The sequence below is a fragment of the Aspergillus novofumigatus genome (assembly GCF_002847465.1).
Source record: "Aspergillus novofumigatus IBT 16806 chromosome Unknown P174scaffold_1, whole genome shotgun sequence".
In the NCBI taxonomy this organism is placed as follows: domain Eukaryota; kingdom Fungi; phylum Ascomycota; class Eurotiomycetes; order Eurotiales; family Aspergillaceae; genus Aspergillus; species Aspergillus novofumigatus.
Genome location: NW_020194274.1, coordinates 3740210 through 3764778, shown reverse-complemented (window position 1 = coordinate 3764778; position 24569 = coordinate 3740210). Strand labels below are relative to the sequence as shown.

Here is a 24569-nt window from a genome sequence, read left to right as displayed (position 1 = left end):
ACGTCGTATCAAAAGTCAGGTCGTTCATCACAATCGTTTTTCGTAATTCATCATCAGCGTCGTTATCATCGGCTCGTGAGGATAAATCAGTTAAACACTTGCAGTCCGCCGTTTCACCTCGCTGGGTTTTTGTGCGTATGCAATCAACAGCCGGAATCCTGTGCCTCGTTTCTGACACTCACGGAGAACCCGCTTATCGGCCCAGATACTCGACGATGCATCCCCATTCGGCAGAACTGGGATCTCATAACATCTCGTGTACCACCAGCGGCCGACTTTAGCGACAATCTTCCGTATCGACTCGTCGTTTGAGGGAGAGGGGGAGGGGTCTGAGAGTAGGTCTCCAAGAGACAAGTCGGTGTCGTTGGATGGCGATTTGCCATGTACTTTCGGTAGTTGCGCGCTCGTCGAGGAACTTGTCAGAGCTGAGAACGCAGTAGATGGCGTACCGGTGGCAACAGATGTGGAGGGATTGGAAGATGAAGTGGAGGAAGATGAGGCTGAAGATCTTACAATCACCCCCGTCACCGGAATCCGCACCATGCAGCGCCGCAAACTATCGAACCCTTGTAGTCCCAGCAGCTTCTGTAGGTTGTCACTCGCAGGCTTCAAACTGATACTGGGGTCAGACAAGTATGTCTTCTCCTTGAGCATCCTCACGGCTTTGCGGGTCCGAATTCCCATGTTTACCATGTCCAGATCGAGCACACTCATCTCCATATAGCCACCAGGTCGAAGCACGCGCTTGCATTCCGACACAATGTTGTTCTGGACGCTTTCGGAGCATGCAGATGGAAATCGCAAGACGGTGACTGTAAAAAAGCTCTTTGCGAAAGGAAACGGTTGTTCCAAGCTGTCCTGGTGAACCGTATGATGGTTCGTTGGCGGTTGCCAAGCAGCTGGATGCTTCAATGTAGTTTTCGCGGGTCCGTCGGTCAGGCAGTAGATGTCGGCATTTGGGTAGGTGAGGGCGCAATAGAATGACCAGTCCTCGTTTCCCAGTCCGTCGATTACGAGAATCCTCTCTAGCTCGCCGTTTTTAACGTGATTATGCGCAGGGCTAAAGAGTACCCTTCCAAACGACAGCCAACGGCTTGTCATGAGAGATCCTGAGCGTATGTTGGTTTGGGCGGTTGGTCCCTCTCTATCGCGCTCCGCAATATCAAACAGAATGGTATTCCGTTGCCGGCAAGTCTCGAACGTCTCGGATAAGTCCAGTGAAGACGAGCTGAGGAAGGCTGCTTGTTGCTCAACAGGTGCAAGTGAGGCTGAGTTGTCATCTACCTTCTCATTGCTTGTTCGCCTTCCATCTTGATCATAACAGTAGCTAGCAATGATGTCGCTGAACGAAGGTTGGGATGAAGGGGTAATGGAAGAGTGGAGGGCCGAAGCTATCGCGGAACGCCGCAAATGAAACGAGCCGTCACTTGGTTGAGGCGATGAGGGAGTGAGAGCCACGGCCGGAGTGTCGACGAGAATAACAGGCGAGTGTCTATTGACATTCGAGTTCATCTCGGCTTGAAGCGCCTTGCTGGCCACGGTGGCCATTTCCAATTTCCCATCCTCGGTAGACTCCCCGGGCAAAGTACGTCCTGGAACCTCTGGTGAAAGAACGTGATCAATGAGATCGTCATACTCGGCCCAGACCTCGTCCTCGGTGGGGTCTGAACCCGGCATCGGAACCACAGCAGTGACAGCGGCCAAAGCTTCAGAACCGCTTGACGTGGAAAAACCCGAATCCTTCCTCGGTGAGAACGTTAAGAATTCGTCTTTGGAGTAAGGACCTGAGATAAAATTGAGAGCAGTCGCTACCTCAGGATCGCCAAAGGGGCAAGTGAGGTCAAATCCAAGACCCAACGGACGACGAGGGGCCCCGTGGGACTGAGCTGTGATCGTGGGCTGACTCGAAGTTTGCAATTCGGGAAGAAGATTATCTGTCGCCGGAGCAGCTATGGACGGAGAATCTGCCATGCTAAATGGCCTCGAGAACGATTGAAGCGCTGGTTTGTGTTGCCGATCCCGCCTCGAAATCACTTCGGGAATACGGCCGACAGATGCCAACCGTCGTGGGCGTCCACTAGATGTGCTTGCCTTGGAGTTGGGGAGTAAAGGGTCCTTGTTAAAGTAGACCTTTGGTGAAGCCGGGCGATCTCGACAGAACTCGCCTTGAAGCTTCGGAGGCGATGGAAGCAGGATAGATTGGCTTTGCTTCCTGATATTCAAGGCAGCCGGAATTTCCACTCGTGAGTCCAAATCCTCAATCTCCGTCGGAGGCGACTCCTCAACGTGGTTGATGATAACTTCCAGAGGGTCGGAGTCGGCATCCACCAAGGCGTAGTGTGCGACAGGCCGGGATACTAAGACTGGGGAAACTGTAGCATGGAGCTGAGGGGTGTTAGGAGATACAAGCGGCTCACGGGTTGGTTTCTTCTCCTTTTGCGCGTTTCCATGTCTCTGGAAGAAACTCCACTTGAATCCTTTGCTCTTTTTCTGGGGTGTTTTAGGCTGCTCAGTCGCCGTCCCACTTCCGCTCGATCCTTCGCCGCTGAACAAAAGCGGGGTCTCATCAGGACGCTTCGATGGACGAGAGGACGCCTGTCCAGACCCAACATCGTTGGCCACGGCATGACCTAGTCCGCTAGAGCTTGCAACAGCTTGATTAGAGACCTGCAATCTAGCTTGAGTTGAATTGTTCAGATAGGGATTGCGTTGCTCGTTCTCGGCTGTCGGAGCAGGCAACGAGTCCGTTGAATAACCAGCTGAGCTCGACCCTGAATACTTGACTAAACTTTGAGCAGATTCGACGCTGAGACCGCTCGTACTCTTCCCACTCTGTGTCTTCGTCAATGAGGCACCGTCCATGCCTCCACCAGTGATGAAGACAGGCTCTAGACGATCTAGCAGAAAATCATCAAGATCCATATCTGTTCGACCTCTAACACTTGTCTTGGTGCTGGAAACCGATCGCGGTGTGCTGCGGTTGGTGCTCGTTGACCTTGCTCTCGTATCGCTGTTGCTGCCGACAGTTCCCTTCCGACCACGCTGTGCATATCTTCCATAACCCTCGTGGCCTGTCCCAGCTGCAGGACCCTTGCGGATGTGTCGGTCCTCGGGTTTTTGTACCTCCGTTTCAGAGTTTGACTTCTTTGAAAAAAGACCGTATCGCCGCGATTTCGCGGGGCTCGTCGCATCCTGTTTTGTTTTAGGTTCTTTTATCAACGTTCGCGGCGATTTGCGCATTGACTCTGGTGAGCTGGGTATGAGTGAGGGTCGTCGGGCAGAAGACCTTGACTGCAACGAATCAACTGAGGTGGCAGCGGAGACGTTTGAGACCAAATGACTTCTCCCCAACGCCACTGAGCTAGCCCCGGATCCATGTCTCCTATGACTCGCCACAGCGCCAGGAGGGAGGTTGCTACGGATCACAGGTGATGGCTCAAGCTCTAACCGGTGAGTACCTTCCCTACTAGGTCTTGAAGGTACATGCCCTGAACCACTGACCTCGCCTTTCAATACCGATCCTTTGAGATTCCCGTGATCCCCGGCGGCACCACTGCTTTGCTCCTCAGATGACTCCGAATTCTCCGCAAGGTTTGGTCTAGTCATTCTCGGCAGGATGGACTTTGTCGATGTTTTAAGCGGCAGTTGATTCCCAGTCGGCGTAGCACGCTTTGCGGGACCATCTTTGTTGGGAGGATTGTCGAAATGATTCTTCGTTGACGTTGACAACGTGCTTAACCCTGCGCCAGCAGTCATGCCCGGAAACCCGTCCCCAGCTGAATCCAATGGATCATCTTGTGAGTCGGACTTCTGCATTATAGGTGAGAAGATGGGGAGTCTAGACTCGGAAGGGCTCGGGTGCCTGAAGCGAGGACCGACCTTCGCGGAATGAATAATCCCAGGGGAATAGGATGACAGTGAGGTGGGAGTAGAAGTCCTGCTCCATATCCCCGGAGAACCAGAGTATCTTGTCGAGGGGCTGCTAGCCGACGCAAAAATGGGGGTCGGAGGAGGTAGATTCTGGGTGTTGACTGTAGTTCGTAAACTAGCGAACTCACTGGGCCCTTGTTCCACTGGTTGTGCCCTTGCTTTGCTTGCTGTCTTTGGGTGCGAAGAACTAGGCGACGGCTTGTGTCTCACTGGAATTGCTTGGTCCAATGACGGCTGGGTAGTAGGATTCGCAACATGATCGGGGGAGCACTGCTTGGAATGACCACACTCAGTTTCTCTGGCTTCCCTGATGTTGCTTTGAGTCCATAGACTTCGTTCTGCCGACCAATTGTGGGTGCTCTGCGACGCAGAACTTTGCGTGGTCTTTCGCTAGTGGATTCTGAGACATGGGTCCCCACCGTAGGACTGGCCGGACGTGGCACAGGTTGAGCTTGAGGTGCCGGGACGGAAGGGGTGTTGCTGTTGACGGTGATGGATGAGTGTTCGCTCGGGGAAGTAACGACATATGGACACCGGCAGTGGATGAAGTCTGCGAAGCAGCTAAAGAGGCTTGCACTCCGCGAGCTTCTTCCGCATCTGAAAAGGAGGATGATCTGCTATTTCTTGCTGTTGGGGCCATTGACTTCGAAATTTGAACCCTCGAGTGTAGCGCAGAAGGGCCATAGGTTCTAGAAGAGGAGTTCACCCCGAAAAATGTCCCATTTCGACGCTGGAAGGTAGGATCTTTCAGCCTGGGGATACGACCACCCTCGGATTTGTACGACGACATGGTGCAACCCGACTTTGATATCCGGCTCCAGTCCGAAGACCAATGTTTCAGAATCGAAAGGAAGATGAGGTAGGTATGGAATCATTCCGCCTAGAAGTTGTTCTTCCCAGTTGTATATAAAGCTGCAAAATCGTTGTTTTCTGTGAGCATTGGTCAAAAGCCGGATACGGTGCCCATACTTACTCCTTCTATTGCATCCTGTTTGACCTCGTAAGCAAAAGTAATGTGGCGTTACCCAGTGAATAGGTTGAAGAATGCAAACAGGCCGCGAGAACAGGGGTATCTATCGCTGGTACGGAGTAAGGAAACGACAATATCAAACGCTCAGGCGAAAAGATGCAATATGTCGTGCTAACCATGAAGCTTGCAGTGCAACAAAAATGGTGTTCAATGTTGTAGTATCTGGTAAAGCGACCCGAAGGCCATATGAAGGTATAAAATATAAAAATGGACAAAAAAAATTGAAAAAAGGCAAAAAAATTCCCGTAGATTAAAAGTGAACTACTATAGTTGAGCCGATCAGGGCATTGCAGCTGCTTCGCCACAATACCGAGTCACTCGTGGCTAAACTGTCAAACCTGCCGAGCTGGAGCTGCACGAACACGTCAGAGAAGGCAAGAAAGATAATGAGAAAACTTATGAAAGGAGACCAGCTGCGTAGGACGAAAATAAGAAAGGGGAAAAGAACAGAACAGAATGACAGTCAGGTAAGAAAGGAGGGGCAACATGATATTTGACCCAGGAACAGGGTTCCCCAAGAATTACTGCAAATCTGCTTTTCGAGGGATTGACCCCCGAGGAAGGAGATTTTACAGGCCAATCAGAAGTTCTTTTGAATTGCAGAAATTAAGTGGGGGACGAGGAGCTTCAATATTGAACATGTTGGAGTGCAGTCTATATGGGTAGGCTAGAACGGGTAAATGTGATGCGAATTGTGCGATCGACGTTGGCGTCTATATTCGAGATCCCATGTGACCAGCACAATCATTGGCGAATGGGTTGCAAAGTCTTCGCTTTCGAGAAAGCTAAAGCCTCACATATCCTAAATCTGTCGAGACGCGGCTTTTTTAGCAGAGCAAATGGAAATTAGTGTAGAGCACTCTATAGGTTGGGGACAGGATCGTGCACAGTATCAGGCAGTTGGATGGAAGTATCGAAAAAGGGCCCACTTTTGGATCCAGTCCGTTTGCCTTGAGGGAGCACAGTGAGCGGAATGACTTGACAGGTTGAACTGGAGTTGAGTGGCGGAGATAGCGAAATGTTCTTCGTTCGCGCAGTCCGCCTGATCGGGGATTCCTGATCCGTAAAGTTATCAGGTAAATCGCTGTATCAATTCTGTTGGTACGAAGTAGCAGCAGAGCAACATTGATTGCTGATCGAATCATAAAAGCCTTGATAATTCTCGCTTGGCCTTGACCGCCGTACGTCTGGATGTTGGACGATGATTGATGAACTTCATCGGACTAGTATCGGACAATTTGGGGGGGTTTCTTTTCTTAGCTGTGGGTGGATATTAGTGTGCAAGTCAGGTGGTGGTCACTGACCAGTCTGCGTCTCTGCCACTGTTGGTCTGCCTCGCAGTATCTAGTCTACTACTGCACGAACTAAAGAAGATTAGTTATGCCTCAAGACGTCCCCGGCGAGACCGATACGGCGTTACCAAAGCCTCGTCGATCATTGGCAAGCTCAAATGGCATGCTCTCGACTGGACGCGCATGGGCTCTGCAAAGTAACACAGTTCGGCATCTTTACTACTATTCGCACTCCTGGTAACTCTTGCATATGGTAGGGAGACCTGCCAATGGACATGCCATGATGACGATGATGGTGTCCAGCTGCGACACCTCCCATTATCTTATTAACCTGCCGATTCTGATGTTCTATGGCCTCACTGCAAGGTTCGCCCCGTCCCTTTACACAACCATGGATAGGAGAGCAAAGGACGAGAAACGGAGAACCCACCGCTAAAGGGCATGGGCCACAATTGTAACGGACGATGTTAGAGAACTCGGTTGAACAGGCCGCAAACCAGCCAGTGACCGTGTACAAACGCCATGCGACGAGAGATGAGGCTTGAAGCCAAATTGGCGAAACTCCGGATATGGACCCTGATTGGACTGTCATCATCTATGGTTTTGGAATTTTGCACCCGAAATTTGTGGAGTCGCTGAGCCGTGGGGCTTCTGTGATCCGCCGCTAAACGAGCAAGGAAGCGATTTTCGTACTTTGTGAAGACTGTGATTGAACGGGATACTTAACGGACGAACGAGACGCGGGCCAGTACCGGTTTATCCATCAGGACTGAGAATGATGGCAAAACAGGGGAATTTTAAATAACCGTATTCGTCAGACGGAAAAAGCAATGACACTTTGTAGAGGCCTTGACTTCGGGATTTCAGTGGAGACGGCGGCAATTCAAGCGTGCTCACAGGAGCCGACTTGAGGCCAAAAAGAAGCCCATCGATGTATACGATCACGGGGTTGCCTGTACATTCTTGCAATCGTTGGTTAGAGTTTAGAGAAACGCATGCAAAGTGGAAAGGAGCAAGATAGAAGAGGGAGCTCACGAGATTCTCAAGGCGTTCAATGATACGAAGATTGCGATGATGGCTTGAAGCCTCGTGCTCTAGGGAGCTGCAAGAGGAGAGAGGCTGCCGATCATCGCGATCATTCGAGATCAGCCGCGTAATTTGAGTGTCAAAGGCGCTGGTTTGCTGCAGGAACCACTCGCACTGGCCGACTAGAAATGGGCCTAATGCACTTTTCAGCTGACTCGGTCGGCGCAGCAACTCAAGTCTCCAGTTATCAAGTGAAGTCTGTCTGTTCACTGTCCTTCTACGATCTTGGATCATGAACGCCAATGTAGAGCATTTGAACAAATGGCATCTTAACGGTTTTCTTTTGATTATTATACACTTTAATGAATCCATGGTACCAATATTCCGATCCAGTAATGGAGACTATTGCTTGGTTCTTTCCTACGTCACAATACCTCAACTTCATCATGAATGAGATAATATTCCACTTGTAGATATTCCCGTAACGCCAGCAAATTGAAAATAAAGAAATCGGAGAATAGAGGCCAATTGATGAAATGGAGTACAATTGAATGGAAGTATCGGCATACCCGACACTATGCCGCAGTCGCAAATCGCTTCTTTCTGGCTTCCAAGGCCAGACGGTCTTTATCACTCATGTTACTCTGCTCGCTGGTTTTGCCAGCATTTCCTTCATTCCGTTGAGTCTGGTTTCGATTTCCGCGGCCCTTTCCCCGGAATTTGCCTCTGCCGCCAATATCACGTCGCTTGCCCCCTCGTGACGCTTGTTCATTTTCACCCCGACCTCTCTTGCGAGACTTCTCTGTCGGGAGGGCTTCATCCAGACCTTTGACACCGCCAGCAGGAGGAGGCTGAACCGCCGTACCGAACCGCTTCGCCCTCTCGAGTTGCTTCTCCGCCTCCGCAATGGCAGCCTTGGACTCCTCGGTAACACCAAACTTCTCCGCTCGAGCCTTGCGTTTCTTCAACTCCTCTTCCATCTCAGTGATGGGCAGCCCCATAGAATAGTCCGGTGCCGGTTTTTCTTCGGCCGGGACAGCAGGCGCTGGCTCAGCTGGCGCGCCTTCCGTGCCCTCGTGCCCTTGCGCTCCACTCTCAGCCGATGGTGCCGCGCCCTTCGATTCGACCTTCAAATCGTCCGTAGTAGCGGGGTCGGTGTCGAGTTTCTGGTTCGGAACAGCGACCGGGTTGGCGACCGCACCCTTGCCGCCAGCAGCAATGGCAGCGGCGCCAGCCTCAGTAGAAGGCTTCAGGGCAGTAGTATCAGCAGCCGGTACATCATCATCTTCCCAATCGATGACGTCGTCCGCGGCGTCAGGCTTTGCAGCAGGGGCAGGGGCCGATGCGGCCTTGGCTTTGTTTTCGTCGTCTTCCTGGAGGCGAGCGACCATCTCCGCCTTCTTGCCTGTGTGAGGGAGCGAACGAGATTTGAGAATCTCCACTAGCTCCGCGTTCGTCTTCTTGCTGTAATCGGTGGTCATTTCGATGGGTGTTGAGCGGTGATGGTAGGCGTTGTGTTGTTGGGCTCGGACGTCAACGGTCGAGGACAGGCGGAACCGAGATCTTGCGCTTAGTGGTGATAGGTGTTATTGTTACAATTTAGGCAATTGGCATACTGCACTTAGCAGAGTAAAAATGAGTTGAGTGGGTTGATAAAAAGAAAAATCCGGGACGGTGAGCTGTCATTAGCTGATGAAGACGCGCTGAAGTTCACGCGCAGTACAGTTTCCCTGTTGGTATTAGATCATGTGACTATGACATATCGCATGGCCTTTAACTACATCATTTCCGCCCTGAGATTAGGAATGCTGCTTCCACAAAGAGTCGCCGCAGTCTGCGAGCTTAACCGGAACGTCCGAAAAGTCAACAGCTGAAAACGAAGAGCTTGGACCCTGACACGCTTGGAGCTTCTGACATGGCACCATAGAAGCGATTGTGGCAAATTCATGGAGCATTTGATTTTGCATTTACTGCGCCACATTTATGGCATCATGTGATCACCTGGCATAACAGCTCAATGTTCCAACTGTGGTAATTGTGGATCTGTGCCATTATTATTTCATGATTAGCAGGTGGCAATGGTTTGGCTCTGATTGATCACTCATTCTTCTAATGGGTCCTGAGGTACAGCTCCGACTGAATTGGTCTGCATCTGTCGAACTGATATATCGCCGGTATCTAATGTAAATACATGGCGGGCTTGAAAAACAATATTGAGAACTTTCCTTTCTATGTACAAGAAGCTTCGTAGTAGCGGAATACATTAAATAAATCATTTCCGATCAGTAACAATCCTTTCTGCGCCAACCTTCTCTGCCTCCCTGTTCAAGGTATCGATTTCTGCTTGGACATACGGAATGCCCGTCTTCAATCTCTCCTCGTGCGTGATCTGCTCGATCTCCCCAGGAAAGTAGATGCGATCTACTCCAGCCATTTTCTCAGAGCCCACCACCCTCTGATAAAGGTAATCCATGCGCTCCTTAAACTCCTCCAGGCCCATGAAGAGATCCGGCTTGATAGCGACGAGGAAATGCCCTACATCAGCCGGCTTCGAAGGATCATAAGGGTTAGTGACATGGCCCGCAAATGCAGAGCCAGACAGGACTCCAGAGAATACATCCATCATGACCGCGAGCGCCGACCCCTTCGGCCCTCCCATAGGCAACATCACACCTTCAAGCGCCTTGTGCGGGTCATCCGTAGGCCGCCCCTCACCATCCAAAGCCCAATCGCTGGGAATCTTCTCCCCCCGCCTTGCAGCCTTGTAGATCTTGCCCCGCGCCGCAATGGAGGGCGCCATATCCAGAATAAACGGCTTCTCCTTGCCCGCCGGCGCACCGCACGCCAACGGCGACACCCCCATCAACTTCTCCCTCCCACCCCAAACAGGCAACGCAGGCGACGAGTTCGTGAAAACCAGACTCATCATCCCCGCGTCAAGCGCCTGCTGCACCACCCACGCGGACATCCCGAAATGATTCGAATGCTTGACGGAGACGAACCCGATTCCGAACTCGCGCGCCATCTCAATCGCCCGCTTCATCCCGAGATGAGCGGCGACGAACCCGAACCCGTTCTGTCCGTCTACCTGGGCCACGACGGGCGTGATCTGGTTCAGCACGGGGTTGGCTTTGGCGTCTAGCACTCCTTGGCGGATGCGTTCCATGTAGGATGGGATGCGGTTGATGCCGTGGGTGTCCACTCCGCGTAGGTCGGCGCGGACCAGGCAGTCGGCGACGATGGTGGCATTTTCGGGGGAGACGCCGTTGCCTGTCAAGACGGAGTAGACGAATGTCCTGGCGTTGTCTGCTGAGACGTAGTGTTTTTCGGGTGGTGGATCCATTGGTACACCTGTAGTAGTTCGCGCTTGTGTGGGAGGTGTAAAGTGGAGGAGACCAATGTCGACTATCGCAGACGTTTCGGGTTCACACTTAAAGTTCCGTGCGGTGACTCAGTGCTTGGGGATTCCTCAATTGTGGAAAGTGTTGATCCTATCAAGCTCCATGTCCCCACCAGATCGGACGGTTGTCCGCATCTCCACCCCGACCTCGGAAGATCCCCGCATTCTTTTATATACAACGGCTGAAGTAAATGACTCATTTTGAACAAGAGCGGATGTTTGGAAGATTTCGTTTAGATTTTCTCCGTTTACGTTGATTCAATCCCAGGTAATAGATGACTCCATTGCTGCGTGTTTTCTTGAAATAGACTGAGCAGTGTGGACATAACTACAAAAAAGTAACACTCCGCCCCAACACTTCAACAAGATATACGTTATGAGAATCAACCGCAGGATAGATTCGAAGAAGCAAGCTAATCATCGTCCAAGAAGAAGAGATGCGTAAATGAACGGATCACATCAACCATAGAACCAGTATTCTGCCGCATACTCCACCTCAAAGCTCTCCTTCTGGCCCTTGCAAGAAGTTGGCGCTTGCCCACCGGACGTGTGTATCCGATATACTTCCTGATATGCCCGTCAGCCTAATGAAGTGTCGCTAAAGCATACTTAACTACCTACCCGAATACCCAAACCATCAGCGAAGCCAAGCTTCAACCACGGAACATTGTCTTCTCCGTCCTTCGAGTGGCTCGATACCTGAGAGGGCGCTGGTACGCTTGAACCCTTCTTAGCCTGTAGCCAGTCCTTGTGACCTCCGATGCGTAGGTCGAACATAGGCGCTCCTGTGCCCGTAAAGTAATGTTCTCCAAGGATCAACCCACTGCTTGTCCGTGAAGTCATTTGACCGAGGAGCATGGCAAAAAGCCCAAGTGCATCAGTTGACACCTTACTCATTGCAGATGGGAGCCCATGGAGTATTGCAGAATTATGTGAGGCAAGGCAGGATGCGTCGAAAAGTGTCGCAACAGCGCCAATTGCAACCGGGGAAGTGGATTTATCAGATAACGAACAGGTGTAGTTCTGAGTACCCCGACCAAGCGCCACAAATTTCAGCTTCATTCCGTGAGACGGCGCAGGCAAAGCTGGTTTCGTGTCACACAAGGGTATCGTGGGGTTGATGTCAGCGCAGTTTCCGACTTGTATCCCATCGAGTTCTTTGGTGATCTTCACAAAATCTTCAGTTAGGACTCGACTGCCTCGGGCAAGGGGAGAGGCCTCCGTCACGATTGCAAGGAAAATGGAGATGAACGTCGAGAAATACATGGTGAAGTAGAACAGCAGGTTGAGTTGAGGAAATAATGCTCAATATGCTTTGCTGGCTAATTTTGAAGGTTGATCCTCTTGATAATATGCCCAACTGCATATTAATACGCGAGGAGACATCCGAACGCATGTACAAAGAACTGAAATATTTGCTCACTTCTCTGTTCATTCCGATATAGAAACCATGGCTCAGCAATGCCATCCAACAAAGCAAGAACTTAGTAGCCAACATGGTTGATAGAGGCAGCTCTCTCTTTGGCTATTTCACAGCTGTAGCAAGTGGCGCTGACCCGGTCTCTTTGTGAAGGAGCATTGCAAGGCATAATAAGGGCTGAATTCAATGCCGTTGCGTTTGCAATTAGTTCTTTTTCACGAGGAGAGATCTGAAAGCCCCCTCTTAGGGAAGCAAGGCCATAGGCCATTCGTAAACTTCAACAACATGCACTTGTTGCTTCCGCCAAATGGAAACACACCGCATGCCATTGGCTCAATCGCTTGGGCCCGGACGATGAAGGCACCCAGACTACAGCATGAGTCCAGGCTGTGTGCACAATCTAGAAATAGAACATTAGCCGCGCCGTAATCCTGAGGGCGGGATACCCACGGCACATGCTGTCTCGAACATATGAAGTCCGATGAAGTCTGACCTACTAGTGGAGGCGCATGACATCTCAGGGTCTAAGATAGACTTTGATAGATGCTACACGTCAATTGAATAAATGAATAACCGGAAGGATGAGCCAATTGGAAAGTATATGACGAGGGGCCGTGGTACAGTCATTGTTGGTTGCGACAAGGATAAAACCAACAATGTCAGAATGTTAAGCGCCGCCTCGTTATACCTTCGACTTCTTGCAAATTCATTCAGCCTGGCAGGCAAAGGGACACAAGATGACCTGAAAACAACTCTCTCGTCTTCAGTCTAGCAGACTTCTTCACAAAGTTAGTTTTGCGCTGTCTGCTTCAGGTGGTTATGAGAAGCTCGAGCTTCTGTCAGTCGGGTCATTTCGTCCTTTCTCGCAACCATGCTGAGAAACAGTCTCACCAGACTAAGCAAATGCGCTAGATCATTTGGATTCCCAACTTTACTATATCTCTGATTGGAAACACGTAGTACCTGGAGTAACTAACGAGATCAACAGGCTGGCTATTCAGGCGATGCAGAGATCTGTGCGGTTCAAAGTAATAGATTGCTAGCCAGGTTAGGTTTCTTGAATTTTTATGCGAGAGAGTTTGCATCGCTTGTTTTCAAGGCACATCTGCCCTGGATCTTCTGAGCTACTCTCTTGTTCTCACCGCGGTGTTGCTGTAGGGGTAGAATCGGTCACAATCTGAGCAGCCTCCCTCAGCTCATCAAGAATGGAGTACGGAAAGCCGTAGGTAGTTTCCCACTGCTTTGGTCTTGACTTCCTGCATTTGCTTGCCGGCAAGCTCCGCAGTAGATCGCATAGATATCAAATTAGAGGAGCCAGATCACGCGTCACGGACTCAGCACGAGCTTGAATCTCATATTTGTTGGTAGCCTTATGCCTCTTATGCATACTCGTACACCGTCCAATCATCGTCTGCATCCCCCTTCCAAAGCCTATCTTTATTCATGGGCCCCTCTATCGTCTCGCCATTCGGGATCGGCTCTTCGATACCCTCAACAACGCCAAGTCGGGGGAGTTTTTCATCTTTCTCCGCCATCAGCTTGGCAAGCTGTTCCTCAAGCGAGTTCTGCGAAACACCTTTCAGCCGCGGCTTCATTCCCTTCTTATAGCCGTATATGCGAAGTGACACGAGGTTGGGCGGCAGGCGATCGACAAGGGAAAACGATCCATTATCGAGCTGGTCACCGCCGTATCCACGCGCATAAAGATAAAGAATATGAACTCCTAGACTGAGGTCCTCCAGTTGCAACAAATTTCGAAGACAGCAAAAATCTGCAGTCGATTCGTCCACCGCAGGAAGCTTCTCAAGTTCATCAGCCCACTCATGTAGGTAAACTGGATCGTCCCGGGGCGACTCGTGCTCTTCTTCTTCTGGGTTATACTTAAGATACCTCAGACTATCAAGGTCCAGTAGACGAGTTTCCTCCTCTACATCGAGATCCAGCTGGCGCAGAGAGGCTTGATGAGCAAAAAGCGCCCGAAAGACGCGCTCTGGATGGAAGTGCGTCAGCATACCGTTCCATGAGGAGCGGCCGCCAATCCCATATGTGAACTTCTCCAAGCGCTTGGCTGATTCGATTGTATATACCAGGTATGGGTAACTAAGGCTGGAGTGCTGTATCGTGACACAGGTATAATTTCCTAACCGTGGTGGAGGCTCAACACTAGGGAGATCCGCGTCCGCAATAGCATCCATGCGGATAGATTCCACTGCCGGCAGACGTCGCACTAGATTAAGACTTGTGAATAGGTCATAGGGTTGATAATATGACGAATGATACACGCGGGTATTCGGATCGACTAGGAACCTAACAGCTCGGAGGTTCTGTAAGAACGGCATGTTCTTCCCACGGATGCTGGCCAGTTCCAGGAAATGCTTGAATACATAATCGGATATGGGAAGCGGTTCACCGTCCGCTTCTGCTTCCAATCTCAAGAGCTTGGGTGCCTCATATCCAACGGGGCAGAAGCTAAGTGACTCAAGCATAGGCGAGACCGAGACTAAGACGGCTGCCAGTGCTTGGGCCAGAAACGGGGATCGGGGGTCGTCGTCACTAATTCAGAGTTCAGAATGCAGAGAAATGACCAGATCCCATGCAACAGAGAATACGGATTGGTCAAGGAAAATAAGGGTGCCCATACTACATGATAGCGGGAGCCTGGAGCATATTTAAAATCTTCTCCTGCTTTTCCACCAACTCAAAACCCAATCGTTCAATAGCTTTTTTGAGCCTGTATAGGTCATCTAACGCCAGTGCCCTTTCTGCAGGGCGTGGTTTGTAGGATTCCACGAATCCGTACCCTACTGCTGGCGATCGCTCCAGCTGAATATTACGGACATACAAACCCAGTCGTGGTTTCTTTAAGATTGAGAGTAACATTCCAAATGCCTTTGCGAAATCAAAGGTGTCTCGCAGCCTTACCCGGCGGTATTTGCGCCGAGTGGACATCTCACACAGGCGATGTATGCGGCGACATTGCAGGGAAAGTGAGGCAACATCCTGATGAGAGGAGAGGTTGCCAATAACACCTTGGAGGACTTCTTCTGGGAGGGTATGGAGGGACATGGAGAGGATGTTTGACTTCGAGCAATATCAGTGACAACGCTGTTTATTATTAGGGCGGCACTGCTCACCTACTAAAACAAGAAAACAGTAATCGTGGATTATTCAGCAATGAGTAAGAGTTTGCGCCACTGGAAGTCACATGACACAGCTTAGTCGTCGTCAAACTAGCGTGGCCCGAACGACTTCCTTTTTGCGCTCAATTCGTTCTCATCGCAAGCCATCAGCAAATTGCTTCCCAAACCGCATTCACACACACCGTTATCGCGGTGTTTGATCCGAATGTAGCTACTGCTACCTGTACTAGAGATATATTACTCTCTACCTCATTTGCGGACTACTCATAGCCGCCAACATGTCTGACGGTAGGTCTCTTCCACCCCTAACCGAAAACGCCGTGCTGATTGCCTCTGCAGCTGATTTCGAAGCTGTTCGCAAGCTCCAAGCTGAGCGGAATGCCGCTACAGCTGGGAAGAAAGGTTCTAGGACCTTTGATTCATCTAGCCAGCGCACTGACAACTCCACCAAGGCCTCCCTGACCGATACCTTTGATACCACTCTGTACGACCGCGAGGGTCCCGACAAGTACGCAGGCTATAACACGTCGATCGCTGTTGATGGCGATGAAGAAATGGAAGACGCGGACGGCGGTCACCGTCTGGTTGGCCAGTATACCGCAACCAAAGATCAGATAGACGAGCTTGCTCACGGCAATGGCGTTGAGGAGGAGGATATCCTTACTGGACGTGAAAAGGCGGGCAGGATTGCGGACCGGGAGACAGACTATCAAAAGCGTCGATTCAATCGAGGCCCTCTAACTCCGACCAGGGCTGATCCCTTTGCGGCAAACACTCACGCCAATGTGGAGACAGATGGCCAGACATACCGTGAAATCATGGCTCGCCGTGAATTAGAGAAAGAAGAAGAGCGTGTCCAGAAGCTGATTGCAGAGAAACAGGCACGTGGCGAGAACGGTGTCACTGAACATGAGGCCACTCTGAAGTTAGAGGATAAGGAAAATGCCGAGGCTGGTTCGACAGTCTCAGTCGCCACGGGACGAAAGCGCAAGCAGCGGTGGGATGTATCTGGCGAACCCACAGAAGATGTTTCTGAAGCTCCTCAACCTTCCGAGACGAAAGCAAAAAGATCGCGATGGGATCAAACACCCGCACCCGCTGTGCCTGGCACCACCGAAGAGGCTCCCAAACGGCGATCAAGGTGGGATCAAGCTCCAGCAATCGCAGCCGCAACACCAGTTGGCAATCAAGGACTTGCGACGCCAATGCATCCGTCTCAAGCGGGTGTGCCTATGATTCCAACCAGTTTTGGAACTGATATTTCTGGTCGAAACGCCCCTCTCTCCGATGAGGAACTTGATATGATGCTTCCCTCAGAGGGCTACAAGATTCTTGAGCCCCCGCCGGGATACGCACCGATCCGAACACCTGCAAGGAAGCTCATGGCAACTCCAGCTCCTGTTCCCGCGGCTGGCGGCGTAGGAGGGTTTATGATGCAGGAGCCTGAGAGTGCTCGTGCATTGGGCAAGCAGCTGCCAACTGAAATCCCAGGTGTTGGCGATCTGCAGTTCTTCAAGCCCGAAGATATGGCATACTTTGGCAAACTGATGGAAGGGGGCGATGAGAGCACGATGTCGGTAGAGGAACTGAAAGAGAGGAAGATTATGAGGCTGCTGCTCAAGGTCAAGAATGGCACACCGCCCATGAGAAAGACTGCTTTGCGTCAACTCACGGATAACGCGCGGCAATTCGGCGCTGGCCCTCTTTTCAACCAGATCCTTCCCCTGCTCATGGAGAAGTCGCTCGAGGATCAAGAGCGTCACTTGTTGGTCAAGGTTATTGACCGTGTGCTCTACAAGCTAGATGATCTTGTTCGCCCATACGTCCACAAGATTCTTGTCGTCATCGAGCCCTTGCTCATCGACCAGGATTACTATGCTCGCGTTGAAGGTAGAGAAATCATCTCCAACTTGGCAAAGGCGGCTGGTCTTGCTACCATGATCAGCACCATGCGTCCCGATATCGACCACGTGGATGAATACGTCCGGAACACAACTGCCCGAGCATTCGCCGTCGTTGCTTCTGCCCTTGGTATTCCAGCTCTGCTTCCGTTCCTTCGTGCTGTGTGTCGCAGTAAGAAGTCCTGGCAAGCCCGGCATACCGGAGTCAAGATCGTCCAACAGATTCCCATTCTCATGGGCTGTGCTATTCTACCTCACCTGAAAGGTCTGGTTGACTGTATTGCAGACAATCTTAGCGATGAACAGGCCAAGGTCAGAACCGTCACTGCTCTTGCAGTGGCTGCGCTAGCTGAGGCTGCCAATCCTTACGGTATTGAGAGTTTTGATGAGATTCTTAACCCACTCTGGACCGGAGCCAGAAAGCAGCGTGGCAAGGGTCTAGCTGCTTTCCTGAAAGCTGTCGGCTACATCATTCCTCTTATGGACGAAGAATATGCCAACTACTATACCAGTCAGATCATGGAGATTCTCCTACGTGAATTTTCTTCCCCTGATGAAGAGATGAAGAAGGTCGTCCTCAAGGTGGTGTCACAGTGCGCGAGCACTAACGGCGTGACGGCTAGTTATCTCAAGGAACACGTGTTGACCGATTTTTTCAAGAGTTTCTGGGTCAGGCGAATGGCTTTGGACAGAAGGAACTATCGCCAGGTTGTGGACACGACTGTTGATCTTGGACAGAAAGTCGGCGTGGGAGAAATCCTTGAACGTGTGGTCAATAACCTGAAGGATGAGAGCGAACCCTACCGGAAGATGACCGTCGAAACTGTTGAGAAGCTGATTGCAGCCCTTGGGGCTGCCGACATATCAGAGCGGCTTGAAGAAAGGTTGATTGATGGCGTCCTCTATGCGTTCCAGGAGCAAAGCATTGAGGATATTGTGATCCTCAACGGTTTCGGTACAGTGGTTAACGCACTTGGTACTCGCTGCAAGCCCTACCTCCCGCAGATTGTCAGTACTATTCTTTGGCGTCTGAACAACAAGTCCGCTACAGTCCGCCAGCAAGCTGCCGACCTCATTTCCCGTATCGCAATGGTCATGAAGCAATGCGGAGAGGATGCGCTTATGGGTAAGCTTGGTATTGTGCTCTACGAATATCTGGGTGAGGAGTATCCCGAAGTTCTCGGTTCCATCCTCGGTGCTCTTCGGTCCATTGTCACTGTTGTGGGTATCAACCAGATGCAGCCGCCCATTCGCGACCTTCTGCCACGGTTGACTCCCATCCTGCGTAACCGTCATGAGAAGGTCCAAGAGAACACCATTGATCTGGTCGGCCGTATTGCTGATCGTGGGCCCGAATCCGTCAACGCTCGCGAGTGGATGCGTATCTGCTTCGAACTGCTTGACATGTTGAAAGCGCACAAGAAGGGTATCCGTCGTGCGGCGAATAACACTTTCGGTTTCATCGCCAAGGCTATTGGCCCCCAGGACGTCCTGGCTACGCTGCTTAACAACCTCCGTGTCCAGGAACGTCAGTCTCGTGTCTGTACTGCTGTCGCCATTGGTATCGTGGCTGAGACCTGCGCTCCGTTCACTGTCCTTCCGGCTCTGATGAACGAATACCGGGTTCCTGAGCTGAATGTCCAGAATGGTGTGCTGAAGGCCATGTCCTTTTTGTTCGAATATATTGGCGAGATGGCCAAGGACTATGTCTATGCGGTTACTCCTCTGCTTGAGGATGCCCTCATCGACCGTGATCAAGTGCATCGGCAAACTGCTGCCAGTGTCGTTAAACACATTGCCCTTGGTGTAGTCGGTCTGGGATGTGAAGACGCCATGATCCATCTACTCAACCTGGTCTTCCCTAACATTTTCGAAACCAGTCCCCACGTCATCGACCGTGTCATTGAAGCCATTGATGCCATCCGGATGGCTGTTGGCACTGGTGTGGTCATGAACTACGTCTGGGCTGGTCTCTTCCACTCAGCACGCAAGGTGCGCACGCCATACTGGCGACTTTACAACGACGCCTACGTTCAGAGCGCGGATGCAATGGTTCCATACTATCCTGAGTTGGAGGACGATGGCCTGGCCAGGCCAGAGCTCTCGATTGTAATCTAAATAAAAGCTAACCTGGCTTCTTTATGTATTTTGACCTCCTTCCCTCGTCGATCCCGTTCTATATTATGACATTCTGGGCCTGTCTTGTCGCGGATGGTGTTGATGGAGGAACTGGCGCGTATTGCTTTCATCTACTTATACTGGAGGTTATAGCGAGCAAATCAATGATATTGTTTAAGCCGTTGTCTTTTCAGTCTACAGTCGTACCCTCATCTGGTAGAATCCGGGGAGAGTTCGCGCGACGGCTACTCTTGTACAGACACTCTTTATTTTCAAGTAACGACAAACGCATAACAACCGATGCCAAGACCACACCTACTTCTCCTAGCTAAATAGGTACCTTTGGCAACTGACCTACGGAGTAGTTAGCAAAGGCTGGCGAGCGGCGAGTACCGCATCTGAACCCTCGAAACCCTCTCCCGCACATGACATCATCCGACAGCACACTAAGGCATAGCAAATCTCCATCCAGTCTTCATATGTTTGTGCGGTGCCTGTGTCACAATCTAATTAACCTCCCGCTCTGAGAGGTACCAGCAGACAATTGGTACTACCGCAGAATGATGAAATGGAGCAGAAGTAGTCACAGGTAGATACCCTCTGCAAGCGATGGAGTACCGCAGGAATGAGCTGGCTGACGTATACACTTAGCTTACTCATCCCCATGCTAACCCAGTATCTCATCTCATTGCAACTTGCCAGTCAATCGCTGCAGTGCTGGACCCTGGCTCCATTTCCTGGTATGTACCTTAGTAAGTGCTAGCGAATAGCAGCAGCAGCAGCAATATGAGTTGCGGAGACTTCTGGGGTGGGAATTCCGGGACGCGTGTATGTTTTATTTTTGGACCGGGGGGGGGGGGCGGGGCGGTTACATCAGAGGCTTACGGAGTAGATAGATGTCTTTCTGTAGACAAGAGGCCCTGACAATGTCGTATCGCGGATATTGGGTTCTATTAATTCTACAATCTGTGATTTGAATCCAGATCTTATCATTGGATTATTTTGTGACTCTATTCGACGGCATCTCCACTTTTCAAAGCCACGGCGTGCCTGGCCTCTACTGTTTGATTGTGATTGTGATTACTCATTGCCACTGCGAATGTTACACTTGTTTGATGATGCTCATATGTGCAATTGTATTCGTGGTGAGACAGGCTATATACATAAAACAGTACAGGGTTCCACACTTCAATCTTGAGACACACACACACTCATGTATTTCCAGGATGTGTATATTAGGCAATAGGTGTAGGTAGTAGTGGTATAGTACGTAGGTAGCGACCGTAAATGACACTGGATGATGTCCATGCTGTAACAAACTCCACACAAGATGACTCCAGAAATTCAAAAAAACATGAAAGCCACTGCCTGCGTTCCATTCTTAAATGCTCCGCCCAATTGCAACGGGTATCAGCCCAAGTTTTTCCTCCACCATCTGTCCCCTCGGCGGAGAGACAGTTGACGTATCGAAGCAGAACAAATAAGTTGGAGCGGGAAAATAATAAGATGAAAAGATATGAAACGAATCGAATAAGGACCAATACCTCTAGATCGGGGAAAAGGAAAAAAGGAAGAAAAAAACGAAGGCCTGCTGCGATAATTTCCCGGACGCAATTGCACGCCACGGAAACGCAGTAAACCCCTCATAATACGAGGGTCAAAAGAAAGGGTGGAGACGAAAAAAGGGAAAAAACGGAAGTGATCTAACGAGAGAATAGAATGGAAATAAAAACGAAATGAGCATCAACCAGGAAAACAACCGGTACCTCTATGATCATGATGTGGGAATATAGTGGTCATCAAATGTGAAAAATCCCAAAGTCCCTGTACCGTGTCCTGCCCATCCATGATTTAACACGAAAATAAGAAAAGGGGTATCAATTCTCTGGCCAAGCAGAGATCAGAATGGAAAATGTAAAAAAGAAAAAGAAGAAACGAAAAAAAGTAACAAAAGCAGCGAGGGATGAATTTGTTGTACAAGGGACCAGAGCCCATCAGATTGGTGGGAAAGTGGTTTGGACGTCGCACAGCGCGATAACCCAAACATTCAATGATTCTGGCATCCGTCAAAAGGTACAGAAAAAGAAAAGGTATCGGTCTTCGGGTGCAGGGTAGAGAATGGGCTTTCTACTCGTCCTCGCCGCCAGATACGTTCTCTTTTTCGCCCTTGTGGACCTTCTTGTGTCGACGGAGATTCGAGACAACAGAAAAGTGCCTTCCGCAACCTTCAACGTCACATGCAAACGCTAGTTCCGAAGTCAGTACCGAAGGCTTCAACGAGAAATCTCACAAAGTACTTACGTTTCTCCCCAGTGTGACTGTACATGTGCGTTTGCAGGGACGACGGGCGCGTGAACCGCTTATCGCACACCTTGCACTTGTGCTTCTTCTGTGTGTTGGATGGCATCTTCGAGCTGAATTGGCTCATCATAGACTGTGGGCCGGGAGGAGCACTCCCAGACAAGAGGTTCGACGGGCGAGGTAGTGTTCGCGACAGGTGTCCATTCTCATACGACTCCGATGTTGTGGAACTGTAATCCGTGACAGACGACTCAACTGAAGCAACAGATGCACTGTAGTAGGGGTAATTTCCCCCCGAGGAGATAGATGAACCGGACGAATGGGCCGCAGGAAATCCGTACGAGTCCCCAGACCCCCGTGCACGAGGACCATAAATGTTGCGAGGTGTCAAATCCTGGCTGAGCGCGACCATTCCACGACTGGCATCAAGAGCATCACCAAATGTAGGGCCCGACGGAGGCTGTGAATGATTACCACGAGGATCGCTGGAATGGAAGGAATTTGTTAGCGGCTAGTGTTTTTATGACCTGTTGAAGAAAGAAGTCACAAGCTTACACATGTGAAACACGGCGACTGTCCGGGTGTGGGTGAGCGAGAGGGGGAGCATAGCTGATTGGCGCATAAGTCGCAGGAGTGAAACTGCTCATCGACGAGGCTGTGGTGTAGGTAGGAGCTTGTTCGAAAGTCGTACGAGGCATATCATGCTGCAGGCCTATCACCTCTGCCCCGGAGTAGCCCGTGGGCGCTGTCGAGTAGTTGCCGCTTGTGACCATCGAGGGTGCGGAGACAGGAACGCTCGAGTATGGCATGGACAAGGTAGGTCTGCTCACTTCCTCTGGCTTCGTGTGATTGATCCCCATGGAAGTTGCGTACACTGGAGGAGTGGAGTGGGAAGACGTGTGGGCAGAAGCCCAAGGGTCAGTGAATTGGGGTGCGTGGTGTGGTACATTATGAGAGTAGACACTGTCGAAACTCATCCCGCCATACTGGCGGTTCTGGTTCTCAATGACCATCGTCATGGAGGCTAGGTGTATGTGTTCCTGTGTTATAACACAAAGGTGTCGCAAAAGTGACAAAAGTGAGGAAACAGTAGACAAGTTGGTAGGTCTGCGGTTCAAGCGTCTTGAGGAACTGTGTATGGTAGAGAGGAAGGATGAGAATGAGAGCTTGAGGACGATCGACTGAGCGCGGACTATGCTCTGGCGCAAGGTAGGCAGTTGAATGAGGGGAGGACACGCAGGTGTCGGGAGATTTTCTTCTGCACTCGAAGGCAGAACAATGACCAGAAGGGTGATAATCTGCGTTTGTGCCGGGTGCGACAGCAAGAAAATGCAGGAGGAAGATGGAATATTAGGCCCTTGAACCCGACAGATAGGAAGAAGGAAAGACAGTCTGGGGAAGGACCCGAAGGGGATCGGCGAAGCTTATGAACAAACACAGAATCCCAGCATGAGCAGTGATGGACCGCAGGGACAAAGGCAAGCCCTGGCGTTGCCGTGTTGGTGCTGGTGCTAGTGCCACTGACGACGTCCCGTCGGAGACGGTTGCAGATCGTTACTTTGGGCTGCTTAGGCTGCGAAACGGCGCCATTGTTAACAAAATAAAAATAAAATAAAACAAATAATAATCCTGAGTAAAGTAAATTACAGAGTACCAAAAATGAATCTACTAATTGCTAAGTGGGAAATGTTTGAATCTCCAAATGGGAACCAGTTCCTTGGGTGACCCTCAAAGTTTCGATGGGTCTTCTTTTCCCTTTTTCCCTTTTATTTTTATTTTTTATTTTTCCTTGTTTCCACTCTTCTTTTTTATTTTATTTCTTTAAATTTAATAGTTCAGTCTTGATTTCCTAACCCTTTCGATCACACTGTGCAAGTTAGAACTAGCAAAGTAAAATTCCCTTTGATAATAAGATTAAACACTTATTTATCATCTTTAATTTTAGATTAGCTTTCCTAATGAGACTGCTTCTTTTTCTTCTTTCGTCGTGAAGGCAATCATATAAGATTCGAATAATGAGACAAAGTTCAATACCATACCGGTTCTCAAAACAGAGAAAAAGGCTTGAAAATAAGCAAAATGGTACCCAGGAAGGGGTGAGGAAATAGCAAAAAAGGAGACACATGAAACTCCGTGATCGGAACCAAGTATGTGCATACAGCTCGCAGACTGGACTGTTCAAAAATCACACGCTAAAAATATCATTTTTAACCAGATAAATTGGAGGGGAGTGAGTCCCAACTCCCAAGTCTACAGGCTGGGACGGGAAGACCAAAAGAAAGGAAAGGGGAGCGGAAGATGTGGGTTTCCACCAAAACAGAGAGAACACAGAGGATAGGTAGCACCTAGGTCTAATGGGGGTTACTGAGTAGTTACGGAGTATGGAGCAGAAATATCTAGGCTTTCTCAGCTTCATTTTGCGACTGTTTCCGATCCTCAATTTGTCAGGCTTGGTAGTAGCCACTGGCCAGTACGCCTGTAACCAGTAACTAGTGAGAGTACTTTTGGAGTCAAGTGCACATACTCCATAAAGGTACATGGAATCCAGTCGCACTACTCCAGGATGGGAATCATCTTAAAGGGGGCGGTGGGCTTCAAGCCTACTGAGGAAGGTAAGTAGGATGCACTAAGCCAGTTCTGTTTTGGATAGTGGTGTAAAGGGGGCCCGCGGCGCACCACTCTGTGCCGTGTCTGTGGGAATGGACGACCAGAAAAAAGAAAAAATAAAGAGGAATACAAGATGGCAGGCAACGCCAAGACTTAAGCTTAGATGCAGCGACCAAGGTTCGCCTTGAGTCTTTAAGGGTGTTTCAAGGTGGCGGGGAAATGGCAGATCACAGAGATACGTCAAAGGGTATATCCGTTCCGTGGGGGCAGTCAGCAGCAATTGCTCCCAAAGAGACGATGGGTCCATGGACTCCACTCACTCTTCTGATTCTGCATTCTGCAATAATACAGTACTAATAATGCGCACTGATTAGCTGACATGACAGCAGAGGGGACCAAAAAGG

At 50.3% G+C, this 24569-nt stretch overlaps 7 protein-coding genes across 7 annotated transcripts; 1 reads left to right on the top strand and 6 right to left on the bottom strand.

Annotated features, from left to right (window-relative positions):
• Positions 1–90: 90 nt before the first annotated feature.
• P174DRAFT_447726 (uncharacterized protein) lies at positions 91–4720 on the bottom strand (the record flags this gene model as incomplete). Its single annotated transcript, XM_024828696.1, has 2 exons — positions 91–4200; positions 4277–4720. The coding sequence occupies 2 exons, from the start codon at positions 4718–4720 to the stop codon at positions 91–93; spliced, it is 4554 nt and encodes a 1517-aa protein (XP_024687785.1).
• Positions 4721–7593: 2873 nt separating this feature from the next.
• Positions 7594–9172, bottom strand: P174DRAFT_437640 (SAP domain-containing protein). Its single transcript, XM_024826353.1, has one exon. It carries the CDS (start codon positions 8757–8759, stop codon positions 7854–7856), a length of 906 nt encoding a protein of 301 aa, XP_024687784.1. The 5' UTR covers positions 8760–9172; the 3' UTR covers positions 7594–7853.
• A 252-nt stretch (positions 9173–9424) lies between these two features.
• On the bottom strand, positions 9425–10784 carry P174DRAFT_437639 (Ldh family oxidoreductase). The gene has a single exon (XM_024826352.1). The coding sequence runs from the start codon at positions 10619–10621 to the stop codon at positions 9551–9553; it is 1071 nt and encodes a 356-aa protein (XP_024687783.1). The 5' UTR covers positions 10622–10784; the 3' UTR covers positions 9425–9550.
• Positions 10785–11137: 353 nt separating this feature from the next.
• P174DRAFT_500725 (DUF3455 domain-containing protein) lies at positions 11138–11944 on the bottom strand (the record flags this gene model as incomplete). Its single annotated transcript, XM_024830989.1, has 2 exons — positions 11138–11245; positions 11300–11944. 2 exons carry the CDS (start codon positions 11942–11944, stop codon positions 11138–11140), a joined length of 753 nt encoding a protein of 250 aa, XP_024687782.1.
• Positions 11945–13179: 1235 nt separating this feature from the next.
• Positions 13180–15186, bottom strand: P174DRAFT_447722 (uncharacterized protein). Its single transcript, XM_024828695.1, has 2 exons — positions 14740–15186; positions 13180–14651 (listed from the first exon to the last, which is right to left on the bottom strand). Exons 1-2 carry the CDS (start codon positions 15162–15164, stop codon positions 13478–13480), a joined length of 1599 nt encoding a protein of 532 aa, XP_024687781.1. The 5' UTR covers positions 15165–15186; the 3' UTR covers positions 13180–13477.
• A 186-nt stretch (positions 15187–15372) lies between these two features.
• On the top strand, positions 15373–19444 carry P174DRAFT_447721 (U2 snRNP complex subunit HSH155). The gene is made up of 2 exons (XM_024828694.1): positions 15373–15526; positions 15578–19444. Exons 1-2 carry the CDS (start codon positions 15517–15519, stop codon positions 19255–19257), a joined length of 3690 nt encoding a protein of 1229 aa, XP_024687780.1. The 5' UTR covers positions 15373–15516; the 3' UTR covers positions 19258–19444.
• A 1940-nt stretch (positions 19445–21384) lies between these two features.
• On the bottom strand, positions 21385–22577 carry P174DRAFT_416881 (C2H2-type zinc finger protein; the record flags this gene model as incomplete). The annotated part of the gene is made up of 3 exons (XM_024824544.1): positions 21385–21503; positions 21559–22043; positions 22114–22577. 3 exons carry the CDS (start codon positions 22575–22577, stop codon positions 21385–21387), a joined length of 1068 nt encoding a protein of 355 aa, XP_024687779.1.
• Positions 22578–24569: the final 1992 nt, after the last annotated feature.

Excerpts from the sequence above, each read along its gene's own strand:
- P174DRAFT_437640 (XM_024826353.1), bottom strand. The coding sequence starts at position 8,759 with ATGACCACCGATTACAGCAAGAAGACGAACGCGGAGCTAGTGGAGATT.
- P174DRAFT_437639 (XM_024826352.1), bottom strand. The coding sequence starts at position 10,621 with ATGGATCCACCACCCGAAAAACACTACGTCTCAGCAGACAACGCCAGG.
- P174DRAFT_447722 (XM_024828695.1), bottom strand. The coding sequence starts at position 15,164 with ATGTCCCTCCATACCCTCCCAGAAGAAGTCCTCCAAGGTGTTATTGGC. Across the intron at positions 14,652-14,739 it reads CAGGCTCCCGCTATCATGTA|TGACGACGACCCCCGATCCC; the intron begins GTATGGGCACCC and ends ACTCTGAATTAG.